The sequence below is a fragment of the Clupea harengus genome, unplaced genomic scaffold (genome assembly GCF_900700415.2).
Source record: "Clupea harengus unplaced genomic scaffold, Ch_v2.0.2, whole genome shotgun sequence".
NCBI classification, from domain to species: domain Eukaryota; kingdom Metazoa; phylum Chordata; class Actinopteri; order Clupeiformes; family Clupeidae; genus Clupea; species Clupea harengus.
In genome coordinates this window covers 12,480-40,044 of record NW_024879656.1, presented here as the reverse complement: position 1 = coordinate 40,044, position 27,565 = coordinate 12,480, and the positions used below count along the sequence as shown (strand labels likewise).

At 43.7% G+C, this 27,565-nt stretch overlaps 5 protein-coding genes and 2 long non-coding RNA genes across 9 annotated transcripts; 2 read left to right on the top strand and 5 right to left on the bottom strand.

The window, feature by feature from the left end:
• The first annotated feature begins 176 nt into the window (after positions 1 to 176).
• Positions 177 to 2,539, top strand: mrpl32 (mitochondrial ribosomal protein L32). The gene is made up of 3 exons (XM_042704390.1): positions 177 to 388; positions 1,304 to 1,476; positions 2,178 to 2,539. The coding sequence occupies exons 1-3, from the start codon at positions 295 to 297 to the stop codon at positions 2,430 to 2,432; spliced, it is 522 nt and encodes a 173-aa protein (XP_042560324.1). The 5' UTR covers positions 177 to 294; the 3' UTR covers positions 2,433 to 2,539.
• Positions 2,540 to 2,601: 62 nt separating this feature from the next.
• On the bottom strand, positions 2,602 to 13,608 carry LOC122129485 (collagen alpha-2(VI) chain-like). Its single transcript, XM_042704402.1, has 17 exons — positions 13,527 to 13,608; positions 12,686 to 13,278; positions 12,577 to 12,597; positions 11,662 to 11,715; positions 11,387 to 11,431; positions 10,779 to 10,823; positions 10,633 to 10,686; positions 10,196 to 10,260; positions 9,944 to 10,006; positions 9,084 to 9,111; positions 8,647 to 8,709; positions 8,496 to 8,558; positions 8,335 to 8,397; positions 7,679 to 7,714; positions 4,953 to 5,436; positions 4,817 to 4,855; positions 2,602 to 3,696 (listed from the first exon to the last, which is right to left on the bottom strand). The coding sequence occupies exons 1-17, from the start codon at positions 13,606 to 13,608 to the stop codon at positions 3,092 to 3,094; spliced, it is 2,403 nt and encodes an 800-aa protein (XP_042560336.1). The 3' UTR covers positions 2,602 to 3,091.
• LOC122129475 lies at positions 7,253 to 8,196 on the bottom strand. Its single transcript, XR_006151782.1, has 3 exons — positions 7,892 to 8,196; positions 7,679 to 7,714; positions 7,253 to 7,554 (listed from the first exon to the last, which is right to left on the bottom strand). It is a non-coding gene; the product is annotated as an uncharacterized LOC122129475 (long non-coding RNA).
• Positions 11,269 to 12,041, bottom strand: LOC122129476. The gene is made up of 3 exons (XR_006151783.1): positions 11,662 to 12,041; positions 11,387 to 11,431; positions 11,269 to 11,296 (listed from the first exon to the last, which is right to left on the bottom strand). It is a non-coding gene; the product is annotated as an uncharacterized LOC122129476 (long non-coding RNA).
• A 1,347-nt stretch (positions 13,609 to 14,955) lies between the features above and the next one.
• On the bottom strand, positions 14,956 to 21,539 carry LOC122129471 (succinate dehydrogenase [ubiquinone] flavoprotein subunit, mitochondrial-like). Its single transcript, XM_042704385.1, has 15 exons — positions 21,431 to 21,539; positions 20,873 to 20,956; positions 20,618 to 20,779; positions 20,380 to 20,523; positions 20,109 to 20,273; positions 19,245 to 19,393; positions 18,926 to 19,050; positions 18,410 to 18,578; positions 17,933 to 18,128; positions 17,650 to 17,821; positions 17,360 to 17,478; positions 17,068 to 17,179; positions 16,778 to 16,908; positions 16,182 to 16,295; positions 14,956 to 15,965 (listed from the first exon to the last, which is right to left on the bottom strand). Exons 1-15 carry the CDS (start codon positions 21,488 to 21,490, stop codon positions 15,879 to 15,881), a joined length of 1,989 nt encoding a protein of 662 aa, XP_042560319.1. The 5' UTR covers positions 21,491 to 21,539; the 3' UTR covers positions 14,956 to 15,878.
• A 276-nt stretch (positions 21,540 to 21,815) lies between these two features.
• On the top strand, positions 21,816 to 24,198 carry ccdc127a (coiled-coil domain containing 127a). Of its 3 annotated transcripts, XR_006151781.1 has the most exons (4): positions 21,816 to 21,904; positions 22,391 to 22,523; positions 22,822 to 23,613; positions 23,656 to 24,198. XR_006151781.1 is itself a non-coding variant. In XM_042704386.1 (3 exons), exons 2-3 carry the CDS (start codon positions 22,403 to 22,405, stop codon positions 23,514 to 23,516), a joined length of 816 nt encoding a protein of 271 aa, XP_042560320.1. In that variant the 5' UTR covers positions 21,816 to 21,904; positions 22,391 to 22,402; the 3' UTR covers positions 23,517 to 24,198. The 3 variants fall into 3 exon arrangements, 2 of the variants coding, with proteins under 2 accessions (XP_042560320.1, XP_042560321.1); XM_042704386.1 differs by having other exon boundaries at positions 22,822 to 24,198; XM_042704387.1 differs by having other exon boundaries at positions 21,820 to 21,904; positions 22,394 to 22,523; positions 22,822 to 24,198.
• A 255-nt stretch (positions 24,199 to 24,453) lies between these two features.
• Positions 24,454 to 26,016, bottom strand: zmp:0000000930 (telethonin). Its single transcript, XM_042704389.1, has 2 exons — positions 25,752 to 26,016; positions 24,454 to 25,513 (listed from the first exon to the last, which is right to left on the bottom strand). Exons 1-2 carry the CDS (start codon positions 25,886 to 25,888, stop codon positions 25,147 to 25,149), a joined length of 504 nt encoding a protein of 167 aa, XP_042560323.1. The 5' UTR covers positions 25,889 to 26,016; the 3' UTR covers positions 24,454 to 25,146.
• Positions 26,017 to 27,565: the final 1,549 nt, after the last annotated feature.

The window sequence follows — 27,565 nt, the reverse complement described above, 5'->3', positions numbered from 1 at the left end:
TAATATTTGATATTTTCTCACAATATTGCGATTGAGTTTTAATTAGTGACTTCTGTTCAATTGTGCAAACAATTAATTTATCCTGTGTGTTTTATGAATTCCATGTGATTGTCTGTTTTTCACTTCCTTAAAGTTACAACACTTCGAATTCCATAATGCATTGAGCTTGGTTGCGCAGTCGCAGTCGATTTGTCATGTCTGCTACTCTGACTTCGGTGTGACCGTGAGAATTTGGACGCATGCTGTCTTAATTTAGTAATTTGGATATATAGCTTTGTACATCTCTACCAAACCATGAGCCTTCTAAGCATTTTACATTTTCTAAGGCGGTCTTTGCAACGAGCTGGATCCACGCTGACAGACATTGCAGGCTTGGACAGACATTTGGGTGAGTCAGTAGTTGGGTGATGTGCAACGTTAGCTAGCTAACTTTATCATTTGCAAGCTAGCCCATACTAAGGTGTAATTGTTGGGTAAACCTGTTGCTATGTCTATCCACCATAGCAGCTATTCGTACAATTACTATACCTCTCCATGACTGGTTATGACTATGAGTGTGAACTAACCATAATAGGTAGCACAACGTGACGCCCTTGCTCTACAATAGACCCAAATTAGCTGTTTATTATTTTCTCTGATCATGACCCAGTCTATTTTAATTACCAGAAAGGATTCAATTGCTTGTGCAATAACTATTTAGAAATATGTGAAACAAATATTAGGCCCAGCCCCAAGAGGTGAAAGGTTTTCTGCTGTCAGACACACAGATGGGCTAAAACATTATGACCACCTGATTTGATATGCTGTTGTTCCCTTAAGTGCCACTTAAACAGCTCCAAGCTGCCAAGGCATGCACTCTACAAGACCTCTGAAGATGCCCTGTGGTATCTGGTACCAACACATTAGAAGCAGAATCTGTACTGAAAGTTGTGAAGTGCAGCCATCATGGATCAGACGTTGTATCACGACGTCCTGCGGATGCTCGGCCAAATTTAATTCTGGGGAATTGGAGGTCATGTCTTTACACATGCCTATTTTGTCCGCATTCAACATGTTGACTAGCCCAGGCTTTAACTTGCATGCTAATCAGTGTTATTCAATTGATCGGTGAGTGGTCATAATGTTTGTCTCATTGGTGTATTACATGAATTCTGTATAACTCTATAGATGCATTTTTATTTACTAAACAGGGTCATGACTAATACATTAATCTCACAGAAAGCTTCTTTAGAAAGTGGATACGTCAGATGTCTTGAATAAGTGCAGGAATTCTCCTACTAATTTTATGATTTTGGTTTTGCAGCACCAGCTTTGGCAGTACATGGTCCAAGTGTTCTACCCCAGCCTGTACAAGATGGGAGTTCAGCACCCAGTTTCCTGGACAGCATATTTTGGATGGCTGTTCCAAAAAAGCGACGCACAGTTGAGATCAATCGCACAAGAAGAAGAGATCCAACTAAAGGCATGGAAGTCAAGGTATGAAACTTTAAAATGTGACTGCAATAATATAAATATATTAACCATAAAAGGAGAGACCATGCAAAGGCGATAGGGCTGCGCTTTCTATTCACATGAGTGGCTACATTAAGGTTTCTAAATGTCGGCCATTGGCAGCTTTGTAGCACATCAAACTTATTCTCCATGTAAATGGCTTATCGCACAGTGTGATATAATGGCCTTTGACAATCGCAAGATTATCAGAGCCAGGTGGTCAGGTTTTAGCATCAACAATTTTAGTCTTTTTTGAGACTTAGTGTCCGATTTGTATGATTTGTGAAAGAACATGGCAAACCCTGTGTGAAGGGGAGCCTTGCGCTCAATTACAAGTTCATAGTATGCTTGTTAAAATCACACTGTGACACAAACTATGCATCATGATACATGTGTCTGCAAGTGATATAGCTGTGAACGGCTACCCTGGGTATATCCATTGTGCACTATAACTATACTATAACTATAACTGTCAGATATGTTTGCAGTAGATTAGGAACATCAACCCTGAACCATCAGTGACGTACCACATCCTGCATGAACCTTATGGCTTGAGTTTACTCTTGCTTGCTAGTTAACTTTGATCGATTTTTAGAAACGGTTGTATCTAAATATATTGTTTGAAATGTCCCGTTCTCGTCATGTCTAGTTCTCAAACTGAGTGGCATTGTGTACATTTCCCACAGACCAACATTGAGTCATGTCAAGAGTGTGGCAACTTAAAGCAGAAGTACACCTTGTGTGGGTACTGCTATGCCAAGGTGCGCAGAGAGACCGGAGAGATTCGCAAACAGATATTTGCCATGGAGGGCAAGCCCCTGGACACTCCAGCTGTAGACACTGTGGTCCTGTATGATGGAGAGACTCCAGGAGAGGCTGACAAGGACAAGAGGATAGTGGAGCGGCAAAGAAAACGACCCTCCTGGTTTAACCTCGGCTAAGCCAGGGTTGGTTTTGCCTTGTTTATTTTGTTATTTGTCTGACTGTGTGAGATCACTGTGTTGCGTGCATTTGCAATAAATTATCTGTGTATATAGAGAAGACCTTACATTTTTTTATTCTTATCTTTTATTCATTGCTGATTGCACTGCACAACATCCACAACACAACAGAACGTACACATAGCAGAGCCTGAGCATTTTCACGTTTTCAAGGCAATGACTAGACAGAGGCATGTCCCTGTCCAGGCTGGCTGCAGGGTGCAATGAGTTGCAGTGATGCAGGCATGAAATGCATTTTACTGTTGTTAGCTAGATACCATGGTTCTTGCATATCATGTTACAAACCACATTTATTTCATAACCTATAGGCCTATGCTGCAAAGTCTACAACAAAAAAAAGATTATTATCAAAGCAATTGCACTTCGAGAAGAGATAGATCCAGTAAGTCGTTTATTCGTCGACATCAGCAAAACATGGTTTAGGCGAACAGAACTTCCCCAGCGCCCCCACCCCCCTACCTGATCCCTGTGATCACTACATTCAAGTTGTTGAATAGACACAGTGGCACACATGGCTACATCATTTTACATGCTATCACGAGATTATACATAAAGCCCCTCGATGCATGCTTCAAAGCTTACAGCATTGACCTGCAACGTTAACCCAAACAGCGAGCAATATGCTTGATGACTCTGGGGTGAGAGAGGTCTTTGTAACTCTTCAAGTTCAATACAAGCGATTTGTCTCTGAAGACAAGCTGCAGCAGCCGCTCGTGGTCAGTGTCAGACCCCGCTGCTATAGCCATGGCCACAGCATTCGTCTTGCGCATGGCTGCCAAGCCTTCAGCAAAGCCGACGTCACTGGTGACCCCATCTGTAATGAAAACGAAGGACAGCTCTGCATCTGGGCGGACACCTCGATACCGACCACCAGGATTCACGAGATTGTTGGCCGCGAATTGAATGGCACTTCCCAGAGTGGAGGAAGTGTCGCGGTACACGGCACGGGAGACAAGGTTGGTGAAGGACCTGCGCTTAGCGGTGAAATCCAGGAGGACGTCTGGATCTTGTTCCCCACCAAACTGCATCACGGCAAAACGTGCCCCCTTGTAGTCTCCCTCCCTTGTTGAGAGGGGGATTTCATGCGAGAGTAGCTCGATGAAACGAAGCACGCTGACAAAGTTCTCAGGCCCCATCCGCTCCGAGCCGTCCACGAAGAACAGCAGGTCCACCGGCCGCTGTGTCAAAGGAGCCACACTCAAATCTGTGGGTAGAAACGTTGAGACCAAACGTTATGTGATTTAAATAAGTAATTGCAGTCAAATTCATTTCAAATTACAAACAACTCAACCTCTTACTATCTGTCTGGACAATATGGCTGTAGGGGACAATAGGGTTCCAATATTAATTCAATGTATTTCACAACATTTAATTCAAATTAAGTTACCAGAATGTGCTCAAGGATTCCATTCCATAAAAAGGCTGTGTAACTTTAGACCTTTAGACTTTCTCATGATTTCACATCTAGCCACAGCCAATTGACTTAGGATAGGATATCATTAGGATACGTAGGATATCAAAATAGTTTAATAGAATGTACTTGAAATAGCACTTTAAAGTACTTTGATCTGATGTAGCCCAAAGGCACGGAAACCCAGACAAGACAATGAAAATGGGCTTACGCCCTGTTCGAATTGGCTTAAAATGCTCCCTTCCTTCCTTCCTTCCTTCCTTCCTATTAAGAGAGCAAGGACTGTTCGAATTGTCTTAAACCCTCTCTTCCTCTCTAGTAAGATACCTTGAAATACGTCACATAACGGTCATTTTTTAAGAGAGCATCTGAGCTGCCTTGCTGTCTTATGGCGGCAGGTATTACCCATAACTCTCTGCGCCATTCCCTAACCGGAGACAAATTTTAAAAAAGATGGCGGATGAAATCGTCGAAGTTCCACAAAAGTATTCACCGATGTACGTTTCTTTGCTTTTTTTGGTAATTTATTTTAAAAGTTACCGAGAAATAAACAGTGTACTATGTACTTATGTCATGATTGATTAACAAAAATAGTCTGTTTCGTTAGCGATGTATCCGTTAGCCAGGTCGCTAACAGTAGCTGCTAGCTAGCAAATAAGCACACACAGGATGATGACACAGCGTCATGTTGCCGTACATCCTATCTTAATAGACTGTTCGAAATCAAAGGTTTTTGAGATACCTTCCCCCGAAAGGACCTCTCTCGTTAGACACCTGTCTAACAAGAGATCAAGGATTAGACAGCTATCTAGGAATCCGAACACAGCCTTAGTGTGAGAACATGGACAGGTAAGGGGGGGTGCCATCACTCGCCCCTAAGTCAATACATGACTGCTCAAAGGAGTACTGTTACCTGAGGCACACTTCAGGTCTGGGCAGATATTTTCCGGTTCTAGAACAGATTAACACAAGACGTGGTTAATGATCTGTCAGCCAGTGTGAAAAGATAGGTCTAGTGGTGCATGTCAACTGACTCTGAGCAGACTTGCCTGGGCAGAGGATCAGCTCGATCTCCTCCAGGAATTCCTCCGCCGTGAGCTCGGCATACACGCTCAGGGTCTTCACCCTCTCCCTCACGTTGCAAGCGATCCGCGTCAGAGCCTGCTTCTCAGCGTCTGTGTCAAACATGTCCCCGATGGCGATGCCGTACACCTCCACCCCGCTGCACAGGCCCCCTAGATTGTCCAGGTCTTTGGGGTCATAGCGGCCGTCGGTGATGACGATGGCGACTACCTTTGTGCCCTTTCTTCTCCCGGGCACGATCAGCTGCTCATAGGTGAACTTGAGAGCCGAAGGCGTCCAGGTTCCTCCAGCAATCCACTCCATGGCTTTGACCTTGGCCTTGAAGGAGGACACTGAGGTGATCCCATGGTCATCCAGGCGGATCGCCTGCAGCGCCCCCTGGTGGCTATACTGCACTACTCCCAGACGGGAGCCTAAGGACCAGCAGACAGACAGAGAAGGATGATGTACCTGAAGTGATACTGGTCATGTTTACTATTAAGGACCAGCAGACAGACAGAGAAGGATGATGTTCCTGAGGTGATACTCGTCATGTTCACTATTCCGTCATTAAGTAAGGGAAGGATTGACCGAATAAGAGTTACAGAAAGGTGTCCATTGTATACATACCAGACTGAAGCCTCGGCCATGGTTCGGTTTAGTATATTACCCAAAACAGTGTTAATGAAAGTGTCAAGGTCAAGAACGTCACTGTAGTGTAGATATTTTACCTGAGAGATCTGAGACATTCTTGGCCATCTTTCCGAGTCTGTTTGCAACACTAATAACAAAGTTTTTAGCGAGGCTGAAGTTGGTTTTTCCTATGCTTTCTGAGCTGTCAATCACAAACACCAAATCCAAGGAAGGGCACACCTTCTCACAGTCTAACAAAAAAGGAATAAAGGTTAGTGTGTTGTTGTTGATCTTCAGCAAAAGAAAGTTTTAAGACAGAATATTACCACAGCAGCCGCATGTCTCTCTCACAACACTCATGATATCACATTCCTGTAAAAGAAGGATGTAGAGGGGTACAGGTCACGGTTGTGATCGTGTTCATGACAGTCAATATCAATTTCTGAATAGTAATACAAATCTCAGTTTTTCTTACAGAAAACCCAGCAGGACCTCTTGGACCAGTTGAACCCTGAAAAAAAAGTTTTTTTTTTTTTTTTTTTTTAATTAATCATTTTGTACCTATAGAGCTAGACTCCTCATATAGAAAACATGTGAGTGTTTCTGAGGCAACTTGAGAAACTCTTGAAAGAGGTGTCTGTCTGAACCCAGCTACAAATCTGAAGTGTAGAATGGAATGTGCATTACTCACGGGAGCCCCAGGAGGACCCCTCAGCCCTCTGCCTCCTGGCACACCCTCAGGGCCCGGTTCCCCCTATGGCCAAAGCAGTCATGTGAGTAGTTCATATAAGTAAACTCATCAGTCATATAAGTAGTTCATATAAGTAAACTCATCAGTCATATAAGTAGTTCATATAAGTGGTTCATATAACTAAACTCATCAGTCATATAAGTAGTTCATATAAGTAAACTCATCAGTCATATAAGTAGTTCATATAAGTGGTTCATATAAGTAAACTCATCAGTCATATAAGTAGTTCATAAGTAAACTCATCAGTTATATAAGTAATTCATATAAGTGGTTCATATAAGTAAACTCATCAGTCATATAAGTAGTTCATATAAGTAAACTCATCAGTCATATAAGTAGTTCATATAAGTAAACTCATCAGTCATATAAGTAGTTCATATAAGTGGTTCATATAAGTAGTTCATATAAGTAGTTCATATAAGTACTCATCAGTCATATAAGTAAACTCTTCAGTCATATATGTAGTTCATATAAGTAAACTCATCAGTCATATAAGTAGTTAATTTAAGTAAACTCCGTCTAGGCTTCTGTCATGGGTACATGAATTTGAAATGCAGTAGAAATAGTAGAAATGGCATCAGCATTGTTATGTCTATGATCATGCATCTCTTTCAATAGATTGATCGATCTTTCTCAATAAATGTTGTATCTCCATGAAGGAGGTTATGGTTATTTTGTCTGGTATCATTAACTAAGCTGGGTATTATCTGTAGCCAGAGACTCCCACATCATCCTCTGAGCAGCCCGGTATGGTCATACCCTCTGAATGTTTGAATGTTTCATACGTCTTCTCTTAGGTATTTGTAACTTTAGATTATTCATTTTAGATGAAGGTGAATGTTTGAATGTTTAACTGAATTAGTAACTTGCACCTGGCAAGTACATTTTGTTCTGATCCACTGCTGAAATTATTAACAAGAAAAGTATTAGACTACTCGGTGGATCCAAGAATTTTGTTTTCACTCTCCTAAACACTGTGAGATAGGACATTTGGCCTTGGTGGAGGCCCACGCTCTCCAAGCGCCCTTCTAGTTTCACTGGAGCTTTTCAAAAGCATTTTGGTTAATTCCAAGACGCCACTTTTTTTTGCCAATTCCAACAAATAATCACAGCGTCCAAATTTTTTTGTCTACTACACATACTGGTTGTCCGTTGGGTCCATTTGGTCCTTGTGTTCCTTTCTCCCCAAAGAATCCTCTTGGGCCCTGAAAAGTAATTCATATTACCAGAGCTAAGAGAACCCAAAAGACCTTAAGAATGTAAGGTTATAACCTGCACGTAGCACTCTGTTTAAGGTTGGTTTAGAATGTTATGACATGGTCGGCTTACCTGAAGTCCTGGCAAACCAGATTCTCCTCTGTCTCCCTGGAGAGGAGAGGTGGGGAGAGGAGAGGAGAGGAGAGGAGAGGTGAGGAGAGGTGAGGTGAGGAGAGGAGAGGAGAGGTGAGGAGAGGTGGGGAGAGGAGAGGAGAGGAGTCGTAGCATGTTCATTATGCCCATTAAACAAATTTGCATATATTTCTCAAAATCACTTCACATTACCTGTATGCCTCTAGGGCCTGGGTATTTGTGCCCATCCTTTCCACGATCTCCCTGGAATGTTAAAAAAAAAAACATTCAAATTTGTATTTGCTCATTTCCAAATTCACTAATTTTCCATGACATATGAATCAGAGTAGTATGCTATTTCATCTTTCAGTATTGTTTCAGACAGGGATAAGAGATTTGGCCTGTTACATTTTCACTTTCATAAAGGGGTACGTGCAAGATGAGTTGAAGTCGGGGCTCATATCTTACTATTCTTTGTCTCAGAGTCCCTTAGCTCAGGATCCTCTCTATACATTCCTCTGGCCTTCAGTTTTCACTGTTTGTAAATGCTTGAACACGTTTCAGCATGCAGTATGTAACAACCAATACAGGGGCCTCTCGTTCCCCTAGTGTGTTTATACCAATACAGGGGCCTCTCAGGGGCCTCTCATTCATACCGTAGGACCAGGATCTCCATTGTCTCCTCGTATGCCAAAGTCCCCTAGCTCGCCGGGGGTACCCTACAAAACAAAGCAAAGGTCAGGCTAAGAACTCCCCCCACCCCCCTAAAGCTCTATGTGGGGATCTGATTTGATGGACAGCACGTGGTCAGACTCACCTGTGGACCACCTCTGCCCACCTCCCCTACTTCACCCCTAATTCCCGGAAAACCGGGCGGACCCTGTTGGTGAAGAGTCAGTACAGGTTAAGCACGGTCACCAACGTACAGGTTCTTCTGTTGATGTCTAAATTTGGGGAGGTGTACTCACCGTCACCCCTGAGAGGCCTCGTTCTCCAGTGGGCCCTCGTTCACCCTCGGGGCCATCTTCACCCTGAGGAGTCAAGCAGCATTAGCAAGGATATCACTTAAAATCATCGTTAAATCAACACATTTACTGAGTGGGGTTGATATAAATAGCCAATAGTGCCTCACCTTTTCTCCTCGAGTCCAGCAGCATTAGCAAGGATAACACTTAAAATCCTTAAATCAACACATTTACTGAGTGGGGTTGATATTAATAGCCAATAGTGCCTCACCTTTTCTCCTCGAGTTCCTGCTTTGCCACGTGGGCCTGCTGTCCCAGCATCGCCTCTGGGACCCTAGAGACAGTATGATGTGTTCATCGACTGCAAAGCACCTGCTTATTTGTTGTACTGTACTGTTTGTTGATCCTCTCACGTCTTGATTTGATACTTACAGCGTCACCTGCCTGTCCTGCTGGTCCAGGCTGAGCCTACAGAACAGAGGTTTAGGACATGTCAATCATCATGGAGGAGGTTTAGACCATGTCAAACCATCATGGAGGAGGTTTAGACCATGTCAAACCATCATGGAGGAGGTTTAGACCATCTCAAACCATCATGGCGGGTGCTGCACTGGCATCTATAGATATGATGTGTCCAGACCCATTTCATCCTCCACAAATGTTCTGTTCACGGGAGACAGACTGAAAGCAGTTTCACTTGATTTCTCTTACAAGTGTTTACGTATCTAACTAATAATCAGTAAGTGTCTCTAAGGCAGGAAACAAAAGAGAAGTCTTCATCACTGGAGGATGTGTCTGCCTTTGATCACACATGTGTATGAGTGTACCAATGTGTTTTATGTCCCCATGCATCCAAGTCATTTAAAGATAAATATACATTACCTTGCCTCCCTTTTGTCCTGGGAAGCCAGGGTTGCCGACATACCCGACAACACCCTATAAAAAGCAGTCAGTTAAAATCAAATGAAAATTACTGTACCTGTTCACAACAACTGCCTAGCTCAATTTTTCACGAAACTCTCAATACAGAAGAGATTCACACTTATCAACTGAAATCCAACTGGAATCAATGTAGAACCAATTAATCATAAATGATGTGATGGTATGTTAGCCAGTATTCCAACCACATTAAAAGCATTCAGATGATTAGCTATTCCACACATCTTGTCTAGGTACAATAAGCCCACCACAGATAGACAGTACTGCAGGATAGTATCTGTGGTGTGTGAGATGTGTCTCAGTGTGAGATGTGTGTAGACTTGTGGGACATGGGGTCTGTGTAGTACGGGGTCTTCTGTACCTTCTCCCCTTCAGTCCCCCGAGGACCCTGCGGACCTGGTCTGCCACTTTGCCCAGGAACACCCTGTGAGCAGCACACACGCCAAGATTCATTTTCAAAATGTCTCGAGAAAATATACCTGTGCATGATTGGAATTGAAGTCTATTACAGAAGTTAATTACAGTAATGTACTTCGTTTAAGACCTGACGTGAGAACATCACTTCTTCTCTTGTTTAACATCAGCACAGAAGGATGCATTTAAGGAAAACTACACCTTTTCACCGGGCTCCCCAGATTCTCCCGTGAACCCGAAATCACCAGCAGGTCCAGGGTCACCCTAAAGGGACATATATATTAGTGTATTAGACACCAACACAAGATTAAAGGTCAGGTCCTCAATCCTGCCAAAAGGTTGTTGATAACTGAGCTCAACAGCCAATTAAATACTCAGCTCCTTTCCATGCTTCTTAGGCAACACTGTTGATTGAATGGAATGGAACATGTACAGGACTGTGCGGGAGTCTTTTTGAGCATGCACACTACACAGACAGCTAGAGTACGCACACTACACAGACAGCTAGAGTACGCACACTACACAGACAACTAGAGTACGCACACTACACAGACAACTAGGGGGATGTGAGGAGAATTTTGATGAACTGGACATTAAGGGTAATGAACTGCACCTTTAAACGAGGCTCTCACTTACCGGCATACCAGAGTCGCCCTTACAGCCGGCCGTGCCGATGGTTCCACGCTTTCCCTGTGGAGAAAAAGTGGACACAGAGATCTATGGTGCTTGCATATGGCAGATGGTGTATGGAGTGCTTGTTTAGAAAAGAGAGACACCCATACCTTCTCCCCATCGATGCCATTATAGCCGGGGGATCCTGATCGTCCCTGACATATTCAGATCAGGGAAAAAGGGAGAATGAATTTAATCAAGGCGTTCAGCTGGTAAATGTCAAAACACATCAGTGGTGATTTAAGGTGCTGCAAGCCATGTGTTCTTTAAATGCTTGAGCTAAAATGGGTTAACAGCCGATCATGATCACTGAAACGAATGCTCTAAGAAAAAATACTTGCTAACACAGCAGGATTCATTCACACACACACACACACACACACACACACACACACACACACACACTCTAGACACACACACTTACAAATAATCATTATCAGCAATAAATAATGGTCAGGTATGGTCGATTTACCTTAGGACCAAGTGCTCCAACATCACCCTGTGAAACAGAGAGAGTAATTCCATAATAATAATAAAATCCATAATAGCATTTCAAAACTATTAAAACTATTGTTATAGAAGGCAGAAAAACAGTACTTACCTTATCGCCTTTAAACCCTAGAAAACCCTACAAAAAAGTCAGCATAATTTAATGTTATGAATTCATAATGTAATGAAGTTTGATAAGTAATAACAGTCCGTTTATATGAACCAATACCTTTGGACCAGGCAGACCAATCGGACCTTCAATACCAGCATCTCCCTACAGAGTAAACCAAAAAGAAGGGAAAAATAAACACCACAGCATCTTTCACACCTGGAAAAAGATCACATATGATTATAGTGTGATCACCCTTTTACAGTGTCTGACGTCTAATAAGACGTCTAATAAGACATGTGTTTCTGTAAGTCACTGGACTCGGCTTAGGCACTAGATCGCTGGAAATATGGGAAAAAGTCTTTCCATGATCTCCTTGTCTCTACAAATCCTACCGTTGGCCCTGCAGCTCCGGGATCCCCGATGCCGCCAGTGCTTCCCTTCGCCCCCTAAACAACCGGCAAACACACATCACACATGAGCCAAACCCCATATTAAACAACAGGTAAACACATCTCACACGAGCCAAACCCCATATTAAACAACAGGCAAACACATCACACATGAGCCAAACCCCATATTAAACAACAGGCAAACACATGACATCACACATGAGCCAAACCCCATATTAAACAACAGGCAAACACATGACATCACACATGAGCCAAACCCCATATTAAACAACAGGCAAACACATCACACATGAGCCAAACCCTATATTAAACAACAGGCAAACACAGAACACATGAGCCAAACCCCATATTAAACAACAGGCAAACACATCACACATGAGCCAAACCCCATATTAAATGATAGATGGAGAGCATTCTTTGTACCAATTAAACATAGATTTCAAACAAAAGTCATACTTTAATTCCTTTATGTCCTTTTGGTCCAATTATTCCCACTGTTTCTTTGCATAATGGTTCTTGGCACTGGGAAAGGTAAAACACAATATTATGTTATGTATTTCTTGTTATAAAAAGCCATAAAAGCATGCAATCTTAAATGTACATGTATTAAAATACCACAAAATATGACCTATATTGCACAAATTCAAGTTTTCCTTGCTTAGCCTTCTCATTCTTCATTTCATTTCAAAGACTACAGTTACCCCTTACTAACCAGCTGTAAAGTTCTGATTTCCAAAAAACACAGGTGAATTTGTCCTTACATTGACCCTTTACAAATCTCGTGAGGTTAGGCCTATATGTAAATGTGGGGTGCATGACCAACAAGTGGGGCAATTCTGTCTAGAAAACAGCATCTCATCAACGATCGCCACCAACTGAACCATGAGGGCTTCTCACCTCGAAGTCAGCATCTCTGACCTAAAAGAAAAAACAAGTGTTGTAAATATCAACAAAAAACTTTAACATCAACGAATGACTATGTTGAGCTGACTTACTGTTGCCTTACTATTGTGTCAACGATCCTGTCGATGGCAGCCTGTCGTCGATCGTCAGGGAAGACCATGTAATCCTTGCGGTAGAGCTCTGCGGGTGAGCTGGCGATCTGTTTAAGATCGCCTTCGGAGGTCTCCACATCGGTTGCCACCACGAACAGCCGGATGCCCGCTGCTCTGGCAGCTTCGGCGGCTTGCTGGACCCCTCCGCAGGGTCTGCCCGTGCTGTGTCCGTCCGTTAACACCACAGCGTACTGTAGACGCGGCTTCCCGCCCGGTGACCTCCTCACCTGCTCCGTCACATTCCTCAGGGCGCAGTCAATGAAGGTGCCTCGGCCAATGTAGCGCACCTTGGCGGTCTCGCGTAGGAACGAGGTCACATCGGAGGTCACCGGGCTAAATACCTCCACGTGGTCGGAGAAGTGAAGACCTCCATAGGTCCACTGAACCCCCTCGGATTTAATCGCTGAGGCCTCCAGGCGTCTCGAAAACATTGTAACGAAGATCTTTAGTTTCTCCACCAGGCTGCCCCACGGGTAGTCCCGCAGCGCCACGCTCTCAGAGGTGTCCAGCGCAAAGTACACTCCCACCGGGCACGAGTCCTGATCTAGACACAGGTACGTGCAAAGAGAATATGATGAACACCTTGTCAACAAATCCATTGACATAACTATAAATCTATGAATAAACTGAAATAAATACAAATTATTATTTAAACCATATGCCCCACATATTACTTAGAGAATGTATACCTGCACTACTACATGGCACCAGATAGCCTAGGCCCACATCATGCTTTTAAAAAGGTCTGCCTTTGTGGTTCCATGTGGGACCTAAAACAGAAATTGGACTCACCCCTTATTAGGTCATACTCAGGGTCTTGGGCTGATGTCTGAAGTATACCCAACAGAAAGACGACCCAGATCAAAACAGCCATGATGCCACAGGACTGAGGAGAGCCGGAAACGTCTCAAGCCCTACACAAAAACAACAACATTCTGTAGAGGACTAATATGTAATTTCATGACAATTATCCATATGTCTATTTTGTAATTGAATATAAATGTATTGGTCCAAATCTTAACACATTTATAGCTCAGCTGATAAGGCTTAATTTCCCAGACAGCCTATATAAACTGCTTTTTCCTGTGAACATGTTTTTATTTTGCCTGTTTTTCCTTTTTAGAGTAAAGGATTATTTCTTTCTTTCTTCACTTTCTTCAATTCTATGATTTCAAGAGCATAGGTGGATTCTGTACCCATTATACTGTAATCCCTTGTTTTGACACAGAGGATCATTGTATGCATAGAATAACCTTTATTAGTCCTTAAAGCAACGCAAATGTGAAATTAACAAACATTTGTGCTCTGGCAATCCTGTTTTACACACACAAGGATCTTTTGACTAAGAAAATGACTCGTTAATATCTTCATGATAGAGAACTTTGTCATGTATAACATTTAACATGCATGTTTAATAACATGTATATGTTGATATTTAACATGCATGTTTAACATACTGTATGTTACTGTGTATGTTAACATTGCACTACCCCTTATATGTACACTCTCACACCGTCCTACTACATACAGTAGATTTCTCTCTTAACATTCAGATCTACTATTGATCTGAATCTGATCAATTACTCCCATAAAAACACTAAATACAAAATCTAAGCAACAAAAGGCAGCGAAATTAGACAAAAATAGCATCACAGACCTACCTGTATGAGAGGAAAAGGGTCTTTCAGCAGCAGAGAATGCCCAGCCCTGCTGTGTCTGATTCACCTGAGAGCGTCTCCCACACCTGAAGGCTTCCCCAGCGCAGAGAAGGTATGCTCCCTCTGCCTGTTGAGGCGTGCCTCCACCAATCACAAAAGCTCATCGCTCACGAGCATCCACCACCTACTCGGCTGAACTGGCAATGTAAACATTGCGCTGGGCCCCGGCTTGTCTCTGAAACCTCCAGGTAAGAGGGGTTTGGTAGACCTCCCCTACCCCTCCATATTGTCCCACAGCTGGACACTGAATATCAGACTTTGAGAGAGATGTGTTTCACGGGTGATTGGTTCACAATGATGACAGAGACGTGTGCTGTACGAGCTAACGCTGAGCCGATGATTGTTCCCCAGGGGCAAGGAAGTGGGTGGGAGGTGTATGTGAGGATGAGATATACATTGCCTTTGTATTGTATTGTTCCCTGGATGTTTAACATTTTTTGGAAATGAGGAAAACTATAGGCAGAAACAAATTGGAGTTGTAATAACCAGACAGCAACGTGCACTGTGGTCTCATTTTCATTTTATTCCCATAAACACTTCACATGATTACCATAATTCAACTTCAGCAAGAGAAACAAATTGAGCCGAGACTTTCTTCAGAAATCACACGTCATGTTTTATATGAAAAAAATAAATTAAATACATATTGAAGACAACAGCAACATTCAAAACAAAAACTCAACTATATCTAATGAGATGAAGGCCTTTGTGCACTTCTGTTAAGGCCCCTCCTCAGATAAAGCGTGTCCCTTCTTAGTTCGTGTTTTTTACAGTAGGAAGATGCCAGCACAGACCAATGGAGCCCTGCTGTGTGCCTTAAAACAGTAATCATACTCTACCATATAGAATGATCTGGCAACAGAATAACTATACATACACCACCACACTTCATCAAGAAACATGCTGGAAGGAAGATCACACTATAGTCTAAGGGGCCGTGACTATGGTGTGAATTCTACAAATTATTGAAACACCTCCTAGATACTGTGCATATATCTAGCTTTGCATGTGAAGTAGTGGTGCTAATAAGATAAGTTGTGCGATACAGCCTTTAAGAAGCATATGTACTGCCCTTTGAAGGCCACTGAAAACAAGCATAGCTGTCAAATTATCTTCAAATGTGTTTTTCACCACACTCAAAGTAACTATCTCTCACGAAACTCAATCCTACCTCAATCTCACAGTCAGCTGGCTTTGGGCAGAAAAAAAAAAACACCATTTTCTTTTTCACTAATGTGACACCTAAAGAACAACCTGCATCGTCTCCCACTAGGAGGATTCATATATTTTACAGATCAGCATGTGAGAATGAGAACATCAAATGTACAGCGCTCCCACACATTTTAAGCACACTTAATAGAAAGTGACAGCACAAGCATACAGGATGTCTAAGCACAAGCGCAGTGAATGATCGGCAGGCTTGTCCTTAGTAAGAACGGATAGCTGGGGGAATGGCTGAACATTCTTCCTCATTCAGCGAGACATCAATCACGGGTCGGTATTCCAGTGTCACCTGATCAATCAAGGAAATGAGAGAGACAAAAATCAATCAATGTCCGTGTGACGTCAGGATTATTCAGGAAAATAATTACGTTTCTTTTTTATGCCATTCAATGTAAAACCATCCTGTTTTACTCAGATAGCAGTTCTAGGATTTCCCATGATGCTATGAGAAGGCCTAGATTGTGTACACCACTGATAGGGACATAACATAAACAAATGTTCCTACCTTGCCAGTATCTTTGTCCACAGTGGAGAGAGTGTGTTTCCTCCAGTGCTGGTCGTATGGCGTCTGCTCCTGTCCTTGAAGGGGCCTTGCGTAGTCATACTCATCAACACGGTCCTGAAAAACAGCAAGCATCTTCATCTAACACCACAGTTCACTGCCCTCTGAAGAGAAGAGACTAATATAATACACACCTTTTTAGCTGGCTAACAAACCAAGGCAACTGAAAATATATTTTCTAACACTTCATCAAAATCCCTTAAGCCTGTACAAATTCCATAACAGTTAACCACATCATCTATTTAAGTGGGACGTTTCAGTTGACCATCTTTGTGTTTTGAGGACATTTGCAATTTGGAGTGGCCTTAGGATGAAGCTCTGAGGGACTGGGGACTGGTCTCTATCTTTAAGAAGCTTTTGAAGACCCAACTCTTCAGAGAGCACTTCCCGTCCTAACTGGCACTTCGACTTATATTTCTTATGTAAGGTAGTATTTATTGTTACACCAGGTTCTATTGCTCGTAGCTTGACTATTCTCTCCCTTGTACGTCGCTTTGGACAAAAGCGTCTGCTAAATGACTAAATGTAAATGGTCTCACCTTGAAGTCCTCCCTGGCGTGTGCTCCTCGGCTCTCCTTACGGGCCTCGGCAGACTGGATGCCCTGCACGGCGTTCAGCATCAGGTTCTGAAGCTCCAAGGACTCCACAAGGTCCGTGTTCCACACAATACCTGACAGGTGAATGGAAACCAGTGAGATGAAGGGGAGGCAGGAACATGTATATAAACATTCACACATGCACATTCTGCATATACACTGTATACTCACTTCCTTATCTACAAGTCTATATCTAATATGATCTTAACAATAATTACATCCATTAGTCTAACCTCTGTCAAAGGTCTTAATGTCTTTCATGGTCTGATAAATGGCGTCCATCTTCTCACATCCCTCTATAAGAACATCCCCAGTGCGGAAGACTGCAGCATGATTCTGCATAGTCTGTTGACAGGACAAAAAAGGAAAATTCAGGGAATGACTTTGCTCTGTGAAACACCACTTTTACAAGAGAAGGTCTGTACAGGGGGTCACTCTGTGAAACACGACTATCACAAGAGAAGGTTGGTACAGTGGGTCACTCTGTGAAGCACTACTATCACAATGGGGTCACTCTGTGCTAACCTTCTGCATGTTTATCCTGATCTCAGATGTTCTGGTGTCTCCATCGGCGTGTCTTATTTTATCCAGATTAGCCACAGACTCCTCTCCAGAATTAGCCTTCAGGGGTGGGAGTTTCTCTCCTGTGGCAATGACAAAACTGAGTCAGGTACAAATTCAGCCAAACACTATCCACCTATATAATGAGTTCAGTCATCATTACTAGATGCTGTGGTACCAATGATGGCATATATCAGTGTGAATGTTGTCCACAGGTAGTGCCTCTCTAGTAGGCACTAAAGGGCTCATCTCACCTGGGGTGCAGGTCTCTGCAATGGTGAGGGCGCAGGCCCGTCCGAACACCACCAGGTCCAGCAGGGAGTTGGCGCCCAGCCTGTTGGCACCGTGGACAGAGGCACACGCCGCCTCTCCGCAGGCGTACAGCCCGGGCACAACCTTGTCTTCTCCGTCAGCGTGAGTGATGACCTGTCGCACAGATCAAAAACCATATGAGTGACAACTTTGACTATATGTTGAGAGGGTAAAGCAATGTTAAAAGAATGTTTTTTTTTTTTTTAATGGAAGAAATTAGGTTACCTGTCCTTTGTAGTTGGTGGGGACGCCACCCATGTTGTAGTGTACAGTGGGCAGCACAGGAATGGGCTCTTTGGTGACATCCACACCGGCGAAGATCATGGCGGTCTCCGAGATGCCAGGCAGCCGGGTGGCCAGCTGCTGGGGAGGCAGGTGATGCAGCTGCAGGTACACGTGGTCCTTATCTGGGCCAACACCTCTGCACAACAGACACAGGGGATGTGGTTTAGAGTATGTATACTAAGTATACTCAATGTGGTTTAGAGTATGTATACTAAGTATACTCAATGTGGTTTAGAGTATGTATACTAAGTATACTCAATGTGGTTTCACTTAACTGAATGACTGAATGTGGACTAGGTAAACTGAAATGACTCAATGTACACTAACTTCAAATAACTATTTTGAGTCTTTTTAAGACTGGACATGACATGAACTGATCGATTTAAGTGCTCATAGGAGCCGCCAGGAGGATTGTACCTTCCCTCGCGGATCTCAAGGGTCATGGAGCGGGACACAACGTCTCTGGAGGCCAGGTCTTTGGCATTGGGGGCGTATCTCTCCATGAAACGCTCGCCTTCACTGTTGATGAGGATTCCGCCTTCACCACGGCAACCCTCTGTGATAAGACAGCCGGCTCCATAGATACCTGCCAGGTAAACGTCAGAACATAAAAAGACTGACCATATCTGTGGTAACTTGGCCAAAGAATGGTGTATCGAGTGGTAGCTTTATATGAAATAGCAGATGTAGCATTACAGAGTCTACCCAGGTAAATATCTTGTGCACACAGTAAGCGGAGGAAGTGCAAAACTGCTGTTACTTTATACTAGAGCTCCACCTAGTGGTATAACAGATGACTGTTATCATAAACATTGAAACAATATCAATGTCATACATTCTGGAATGAATTCTTCCATGTTTTTTGGGCAAGCACATATGATTAACTCTCACTACTTTGTGCTGACTATATCTGTCCTCCACAATGAGTCTCACCTGTGGGGTGGAACTGAACAAACTCCATGTCCTGGCAAGGCAGGCCAGCCCGTGTTACCATGGCATTACCATCTCCAGTACTAGTGTGGGCCGAGGTGCAGCTGAAGTATGCTCGGCCATAACCACTGTGAAGGGCACAGGATCAGAGAATAGGCATCATATTCAGTAAAATAGGTTTTTTTCTGGTAGAAAATCTATGTGATTCCTACCCATAGTGGCTAGGCTAACATTGGCTAATGGCTAATGCTAAAGGACTATTAAGCTCAAGGCTTCATAGTGGGCCTGCATTACTCTGAGGAGGCAGATGGCGGGGGCTTACCCAGTGGCGATGACTGTGTTCTTGGATCTGAAGCGGTGGATGGAGCCGTCCTCCATGCACAGAGCGATCACCCCTCTGCACTCTCCGTCCTCCATCAGCAGGTCCAGGGCAAAGTACTCCACAAAGTAGCTTGTGTCGTATCGCAGAGACTGGAAGAGAAAGGCAGCGTAGTGCAGAGGGTGAATATGGGGCACAATGTGGCATGTTAAAACAACGGTTATTTATCAAAGCTCCTTTAATGGATAGATACACTGGAGATCCAGTGAAAACATCACTGAGGATGGTAAGAGGGAGAGGTGGAGAGGGAATGTAGGTGTGAGTGAGTAAATCATTGATCATTGACAGATTAACTGAGTGAATAACTGAATGAGATTGTGAGTTTGTGTTGTTGTTTTCTTTTCTTTCTTTTTTTACAATATATTTATTGATTTTCAAAGTTTTATCCCACAATAATACAGGACACATCTTGAACTACAAGAAGTATATCCCATTTGTCCAGAAATCAAGTACCATCAGATACGTAGACACATTTTAAATCCCAAGACCCTCCCACCCACCCACTCCATTGCCCACACAGGACAACAAAAGACACTAAACAAGACAAGAGCAAAACAATGCCATTAAAACAACCCACCAAAATAAAAATGAAGGAAAGTTGAAAAAAAAAGAAAAAAAAGGGCGTGTGTGTGTCTGTGTGTGTGTGTGTGTGTGTGTGTGTGTGTGTGTGTGTGTGTGTGTGTGTGTGTGTGTGTGCATGGGTGTGTGTGTGTGTGTGTGTGTGCATGGGTGTGTGCGCATGGGTGTGTGTGTGTGGGTGTGTGTGTGTGTGTGTTGTTTTCTGTAGTGTTATGCGTGGCCTCATACCCGTCCGTAGAGCGTGTGAAGGAGAGAGTGTCCCGTCCTGTCTGCCACGCAGCAGCACCTGTGTGCCTGCCCGCCCTTGCCAAACTTCAAGCTCTGTCCTCCAAACGCCCTCTGGTAGATCTTACCATCGTCTGTGCGACTGAATGGCATTCCGAAGTTTTCAAGCTAGAGAGAAGACGACACAGCCGTGTTAAGGCAAACACGTCCTCCATCTTCTTCTTCCTGAAGGGTCAATTTAACGTAGATATCTTAGAGAAAATCAGTGTCTCACCTCCACAACAGCAGCAGGGGCTTGCTCTGTCATGTAATGGATGGCATCCTGGTCTCCAAGCCAATCGGATCCCTTCACCGTGTCATAGAAGTGCCACCGCCAGTCATCGTTCTCCATGTTTCCCAGAGCTGCGTTGATCCCACCCTAGATAAGTGAGAGGTTGCCGTATTGATGATTTCTAGCACTGGGGTTGAATGTGGCTCTATGATCTCTCATGGCCTCTAGTAAGGACGTGTACCTGTGCTGCCACTGTGTGGGACCGGGTGGGGAAGAGCTTGGTCACGCAGGCTGTGTTGAAGCCAGCTTCAGACAGGCCAAAGGCCGCACGGAGACCTGCCCCTCCAGCCCCCACCACCACTGCATCAAATTCATGATCGACCACTGGATACTGGTTGGATATCTGTACAACACACAAAAAAAGCATTTTTCCCCCCCTGTATTGCATCATTGCGTGGATTGCACTTAACATCATTTTTTTAATGTGTAACCTTACGTCGTCTGACACTTTGACATCATGCTTATTTCCATTGATAGAGAAATGGAAGCTCCTTGAGGCACCCTGGGCTGCCGCTGTACACTGGTCAGAGTGAAGAACACAGACAACAGCAGAATAAGTAACACATTAAACCTCAATGCCAAGAAACATTTAAAAAAAAGAGCGATAGTTGGTTTAACTGTGACACATCATTGAACCATAGCTTATGTCAATGACAACAATGTGAATCGGTTGGGTTATATTAAAAAATCCATATTTGAAAAAATAAATAGACAAAATACATTAAAAAGTCAAATAACAATACAAACGTGTTGTGTTATTTATACGTATATGCTAACGTACCATAACATTGCTCTATGGCACTACGAAAAAGGACAAAACAAGCTGCTCTGAGATGTTACACAAGGTGAAATTTCAGACGTTACGAAACGTCGGCGAAGGGGTTAAATGAAACTTCATGAATATCATAACTTCATTTAGGCACGGCCAAGTAAGCCAGGAATCATCACAAAACTGAAGATGTAATATCGACCTTTTTAATATAGGCCTACTTACGGTTTTTGATGACAAAACCCGTTTTGATAGAATTCGAGATGCTGCACACACGGTCGACATGATGACTGCTTCAGATGTAGTACCACGACTCTGGCAGGAGAGGCGGTGTGGGACGGATAGATGTGGTGGAGAACACCGCCCACCGGATCAAACCACTTACGCATCCAGCAAGAGCGGGTGGAAGAATTTTAAACCGTTGCCTTCTATAAGTGCCATAAGGAAAACGATGCATTTTACATACATCAGTTTAAACGTACAATATCAAAACTTGATGTGTCTATTTTAGATGAATAAAAACACCTCCGTTATGTACTCAAACGGATCTAATTTCCCACACCAAAGCCCCGGTTGTTGGACAGAATGGTATATATTTTCGTTGTCTAATACAATTGCGTAAAAACTTGTGTAATTGCGCTGTTCTACCAGGAAGAACTTATGCATAAGTGTCCGGGCTAAAGTGTATTGGCTTTCAAGGTGAGCGCAGCTACTACTCTTGTAGAATCCTTGTTGTTCGAGCAATAACAACGTTGACACAAGCGTGATGTTTAACTGGTTCTCTTGAGGGGAAAACAGTCCTCTGGTGCACTGTATCCTATCCCACCATAGATACGGTCAAGTAGCAAGCTAATGTTTACTGCTACAGCCTGTCCCTCTGCAGCAGATTAGTTATATTTGTAGAGCTCCCTGTGTTGTTCCTCATAATGTTATTATGGATTATATTATTTCGAACTCACATATTATCATTGCCGTACACAGGGAAACGTTGCTGGCTAGCTAGGCCCTAACGTTTTTTATTTATAGCAGCCCTGTCATACAATGGAAGGCACAGTGACTGACGTTCAAACAAGTCTTTTTGGCCTTTTGAAGGTCATGAACTTAATCAGTAAATAATCTCACTGTTATTAAAAGAAGTGGAAGGTGAGTATTGTGAACTCGAAGTCATGTACCCCTGTAACTCAGCAGGGCGCCTCCATGAACAACCTGAATGACCCTCCACGGTGGAACATAGCGCCTGAGCCGCAGGGAGGTGCCGCTGACGGGGGCAAATGGAACTACGCTCTCCTTGTGCCAATGCTGGGCCTTGCTGCCTTTCGTAAGTGTGCATAAATTACACTTTACACTTAAAATTACATTTCAGACATGATATGAGTTTAGTTCGCTCATAATTTTCTTGAATCTTTCTGTTACTGTTGGTGTGTGTGATTGTGGTTATGAATGAAAAAAGGAAAACTGATATCTCACAAATACTAGATTATTCTGTAATAATTTAATTGAATCTGTATTCTGAATTTATATACATATAGCATACATAAATGTAAAAAAAACTACACAAACACATTCTCGTGATGTTTCCAATTGTAATGAGCCACTTCTTCCCTTTCCGCAAAAAGGCTGGATCTGGACGAGAGACTCCCAGAAGGAAATATATGACGTGAAGACAAGACATGACCGGGACGTGGCCTCCGTGACCCACGACCTGGAGCTGAAGTACCGGGACGCCCTGCGGGAGACCCAGCGCTCGGCCGCCGGCCTGGAGCTGGCCCTGGAGAAGGAGCGGCATCGTGTGCAGGGCTACCGGCAGGCCCTGACCTCCCAGAGCCAGCAGCTCATGGACGAGCGACGGCAGCTCGAGTCCCAGCGGCAGGCACTGGAGCAGGAGAAGACCCGGCAGCTGGAGTCGGGCGCGGCCGCCGAGCTGCTCCGCCAAGCGCTGGCCCGGGAGGAGGAGACGAGCCAGCGCGCCCAGGCGGCGGTGCGGGACCTGGAGGAGCAGCTGGTGGAGAGGCAGGGGGCCTTCTGCAGCCTCCTGCTACCCCGGGACCGGCGCTACGAGATGGAGAAGAACCTGCTGCTGCGAGCCGCCAGACAGCCGGAGCTCCAGGAGCTGGAAGGGCTGGAGGGCGACCTCAGGGACATCTTCAAGAACGACCGGTACTGCGCCGACGTGCTGAACATGAACAAGCGTAAGAACGGCAGCCTCATGTGGCTCTACCTCAGGTACTGGGAGCTGCAGGTCACGCTGCAGAAACACCAGCGGGCAGAGCGGGCACTAAAGGGAGAACCTGTCACCCCCCCACCCAAGTGACCTTTGCCCTGAAAGGAAAGCCATAACCTGTTAGTGATTTCTGAAGATCCACCATACCACAGGTCGTAGGTCACTACCCTGATCCACCATCCCACAGGTCAAAGGTCACTACCCCGATCCAGCACCCCACAGGTCAAAGGTCACTACCCCGATCCAGCACCCCTTCACTTCACTTTAGTTCACTTCTCTAGTCCTCCAAGAGAATGGAAGTGGACGCAGCCAAGGTTGGTGAAGTTTTGCTGCTGGATGGTTGATCGCCCAGGGGAGATTACCCCTGCCGCACAAACGCATGGGCATGAGCCATTTATTATAATCTTATTGAGATTATAGGCTGACTGTCTCTATAACACTATCACTCCAATGATGGTCTGTTTGATCAGTTTTATTCCCGTAAAAATGTCTTTGTTGTCTGTATTTCTTCTCTCCACTAAAGGTGAAAAATGCTGTAGATATCACTTTCAAATCTTATGTTATCTCCTGAGATTAAATTGCTGCCAATGGAATCATTTACTCAATGAAGATGAGGTTGCCGTGTGTGTTATGTTGCACCTAGTCTTGTATGGGGCCCATTTGTTATATGAACATGTTTCTTTCATGTTTTTATTCCTGTTTGTCATTGTCATCACTGATGGATTAAACAATACAGTGTCCAAAGGAAATGGCACTGTCTAGATGAACACTACAAGTCTGTGAAATGTGCCTTCAATTCATGTTGAAAAGTCTCAAAGGTAGTGTGATACCGCACGAAAGGCCATAACGAATAGATGACTGGGAATGTGAAACCTTTTATTATTTAGAGGTTAAGAGGTCGAGTTCCTCCACACATAATCACATAATTTTGTGTTTTATTATGAAATGAGGCGTGTCATTTTGAAGAATGTGTATTCAGTGAATGGGCTATGGCAAGCGTCAATACCAAAACACAGTCGAAGGCCAATCACTCCAAATGGAATACCATGGATGGGCAGTCCATGGATAATTCATAGCTTTTAATATTTCATCCATAGTGAAATCAGTTTCTGCCGTTTGAACATGAATGTTTAGTTTCTCGCCACAGTGCTTACCGTATTTCCATATTTGTCCACACGATGGCAGTATAAGGTAGCAGATTACTACTGAAGTCTCCTGCACACAGAATGTCAACTGCAATCTGCAATAACCTTCCTCACATCATATACACTCTCGTATGCTTAGTTCACTCCTTACTCCACAACGCTATTTGCGACCTGTCATGATTATATTACATCTTTTCAGACAGTATCATTGTCGAACATTTCAAACTTAAATCACCAGTATCACCTTCAGGGATAGGCTATCATTGTTTTACTCTACTCTACATGTTTGCATGGTTTGATAGCCTATTGGCTGTGTTGTATCTCCCATAAACTACAAGTGTCAGGTGTTTTGAAAAAACTTGTCTGCAACAGGCTAACGTGTCACATATCTTTCAACACAGACCAAAGTTACTGACCGGTCGAGCACAACAAACATTAAGCTCACAGGTTGTCATCAGATGGATCCGACCAATTAAGAATACACACAAAGTCCAGTCCGGTTCTTGTGATGTCACCAGCCAACCTGCGTTCCATTGCAGCCATCACTCGCCTCGGACTCCAGCACGCACTGGACATCAGGCGCGGGACGCTCTGAAGTCTAGGCGGCTCGGTTGTATCATCGGTGGCATGTCCCTACATATCTGTGAAGGATCTTTTTTGTAAGTGCAAACGCCTACGAGTGACGCTTTGTCAAATTCCACAGTGGAGCGATCTTCTGCCGGAATTGGCTTCTGGTTTAATTCATTCTGCAGTGCAATATTCTTGGGCACAAAAAGTGGTAGTGGCAGAACATTCCTGTAGGGCAACTCGTATCTGCGCATTTTGTCTCCGTATCTTCCAATGCGGAGAGTTTGGTCAGGGTGCCTGCGCACCACGAAATGTGCCCACTGCTTCTGCTCGTACGTTTCCCTCCGCAAAGAATTGTTTTCAAGAAGATTCATACTGAACAGAAAAAAACAAATGTTAATGACCATGAAAAATATTACTGTATCAAAACTTCTCTGTGATTAAGCTTACATTAGTGAATGTCAATAGTGTTCACAATTGTATTATACTCCATAATGTACCTGATGTTGGAGATAACCTAGAGAAAATGTCGAGATTGCCTTTACACATAAGCAACAGTAACAGACAGCAATAATTTAAAATGTGCTAATTTTATTTAACTACATTTACATACTTCTGCTCGGGCCTCGTTTCCATCACCACGTCTAACCACGTAGCTTCATAGCCCTCTCTCCTCTGCTCATTCTTCTCCTTGAAATCACTGTAGGAGTTCACCAGGCAGGAGCGGGGGTTTCTGCTTAGACAGTGCATCTTCGTCCTTTTGAGACAGACCTTTAATCCGCCTGATTTGAATGATGACTTATCTTCGAGTGACCTTTGTCTCTGTGGACATGACAGTGCAACGCTTAGGGCTCCCCTGCCCCTTAAATAATGCCGCATCTATTTTTACCCCACTACGCCACGGCAGATGTCCTCATATTGGTTTACTACAACATATGAATTGAGGCGGTGACTAATCCCAGGTCAATCTCATGGATATACATCATAGCTGCTCCAGGAGGGCAAGAGTGACATGTACGGCTCATCTTTCTTAAACATGACCTATGAGCTCTGTGGGGACTTTATTAAGTGCTGGAGGCAAATTTATGGATCCAAATCAAAACATCACTCATTATATTGCATGACTTTTTTTTCTATTAGAGAATTAGTCCCCACATCACAAGAAAGGCCTACTAGTGAGTGAAGTGAGGGTGCAAATCCCTACTAGTGAGGGAAGTGCGTTTGCAAATCCTTCAGTCACCTACAAAGGCTATTCAACAATCACTACTATTGAATATGAAAGATTAATTCGATCATTGAAAGCTGTGACTGATCACTTGCCTAACTGGAATGTTTCAGAGACCATAGAAGTTAAAAATACTCTAAGGTGAGCATTTCTCCGACACTGGTAATTAATGGAGGTCTTGTTCTGTGACAGAGCTGTCAGCGCTTCAGACGCATAGACAAGGTGTTGAGGGACTGGACTGACGTGGCCATGAACTCATGACATCACCTGGATGCCCCACAGCCACTACTAACATATGCAGAACGAGTAGCGCTGGGCACGGCCGCAGTCAAGAATTCAAAAGGGCCCTCTTTGAGGTCTTGATAAAGGATGTTCATATCTTTCATTTTAAAGCAGGCAAGGTGTCCTCTGTCTGCAGCCATGCTGGAATGATGTCATGTAATCGGAATCTTGCCATGCCACACAGGACATCCATCACACAGTTATCTTTGGGGTTTTTTGCACAAGGAGATTGAGTGCATTGTTATCTCTCGCCACGGCGCTTGGTAATGGCCTTGGGGAACAGCAGTATTATCTATACACAAGCGTCTAAACGTTTGGCTTTAACCTTGAATTTAGGAAAAAAAGTTTTATCTTTTATATAAAAACAAACACACTGCTTTTAGAATTAAGGAGGAGCTAAACGCAAGAATGTGTGTGAATTCAACTAATTCCAAGGTCTGACAGCCTCAACAATGATCTCAGTTACGCAATGACTTATTCTCCAAAGTAAATGACAAGCAATCGTACAAATGGATGATGTAAATAACTCACTGCAGAGTATCAGCTGCGCCCACGGGAGCTTTCAAGATTGAGAAGAAACAAAAATGGTCAGCCTCTCTGATAGGGAGGAATGTGTTGAGACTGACGGGGAATTCTACTGCAGCATTCCACACGAGGTGCAGCTTCAGATTTCAGAGGTTGCAGCCAACAGCACTTTACCTCAGGAACAGATACCCCACTGCCTGCCAACATCAGGGTCTGGGCAAAGAACGTCTCCTCTCTGTAACGGGACACCTCCCCAGTAGGGTGTGTGTGTGTGCACATGTATGTATGTGCGTGTGTGTTTGTGTGTTTGTGTGTGTGTGTGTTTGTGTGTGTTTGTGTTTGTGTTTGTGTGTGTGTTTGTGTGTGTGTGTGTGCGTGTTTGTGTGTGTGTGTGT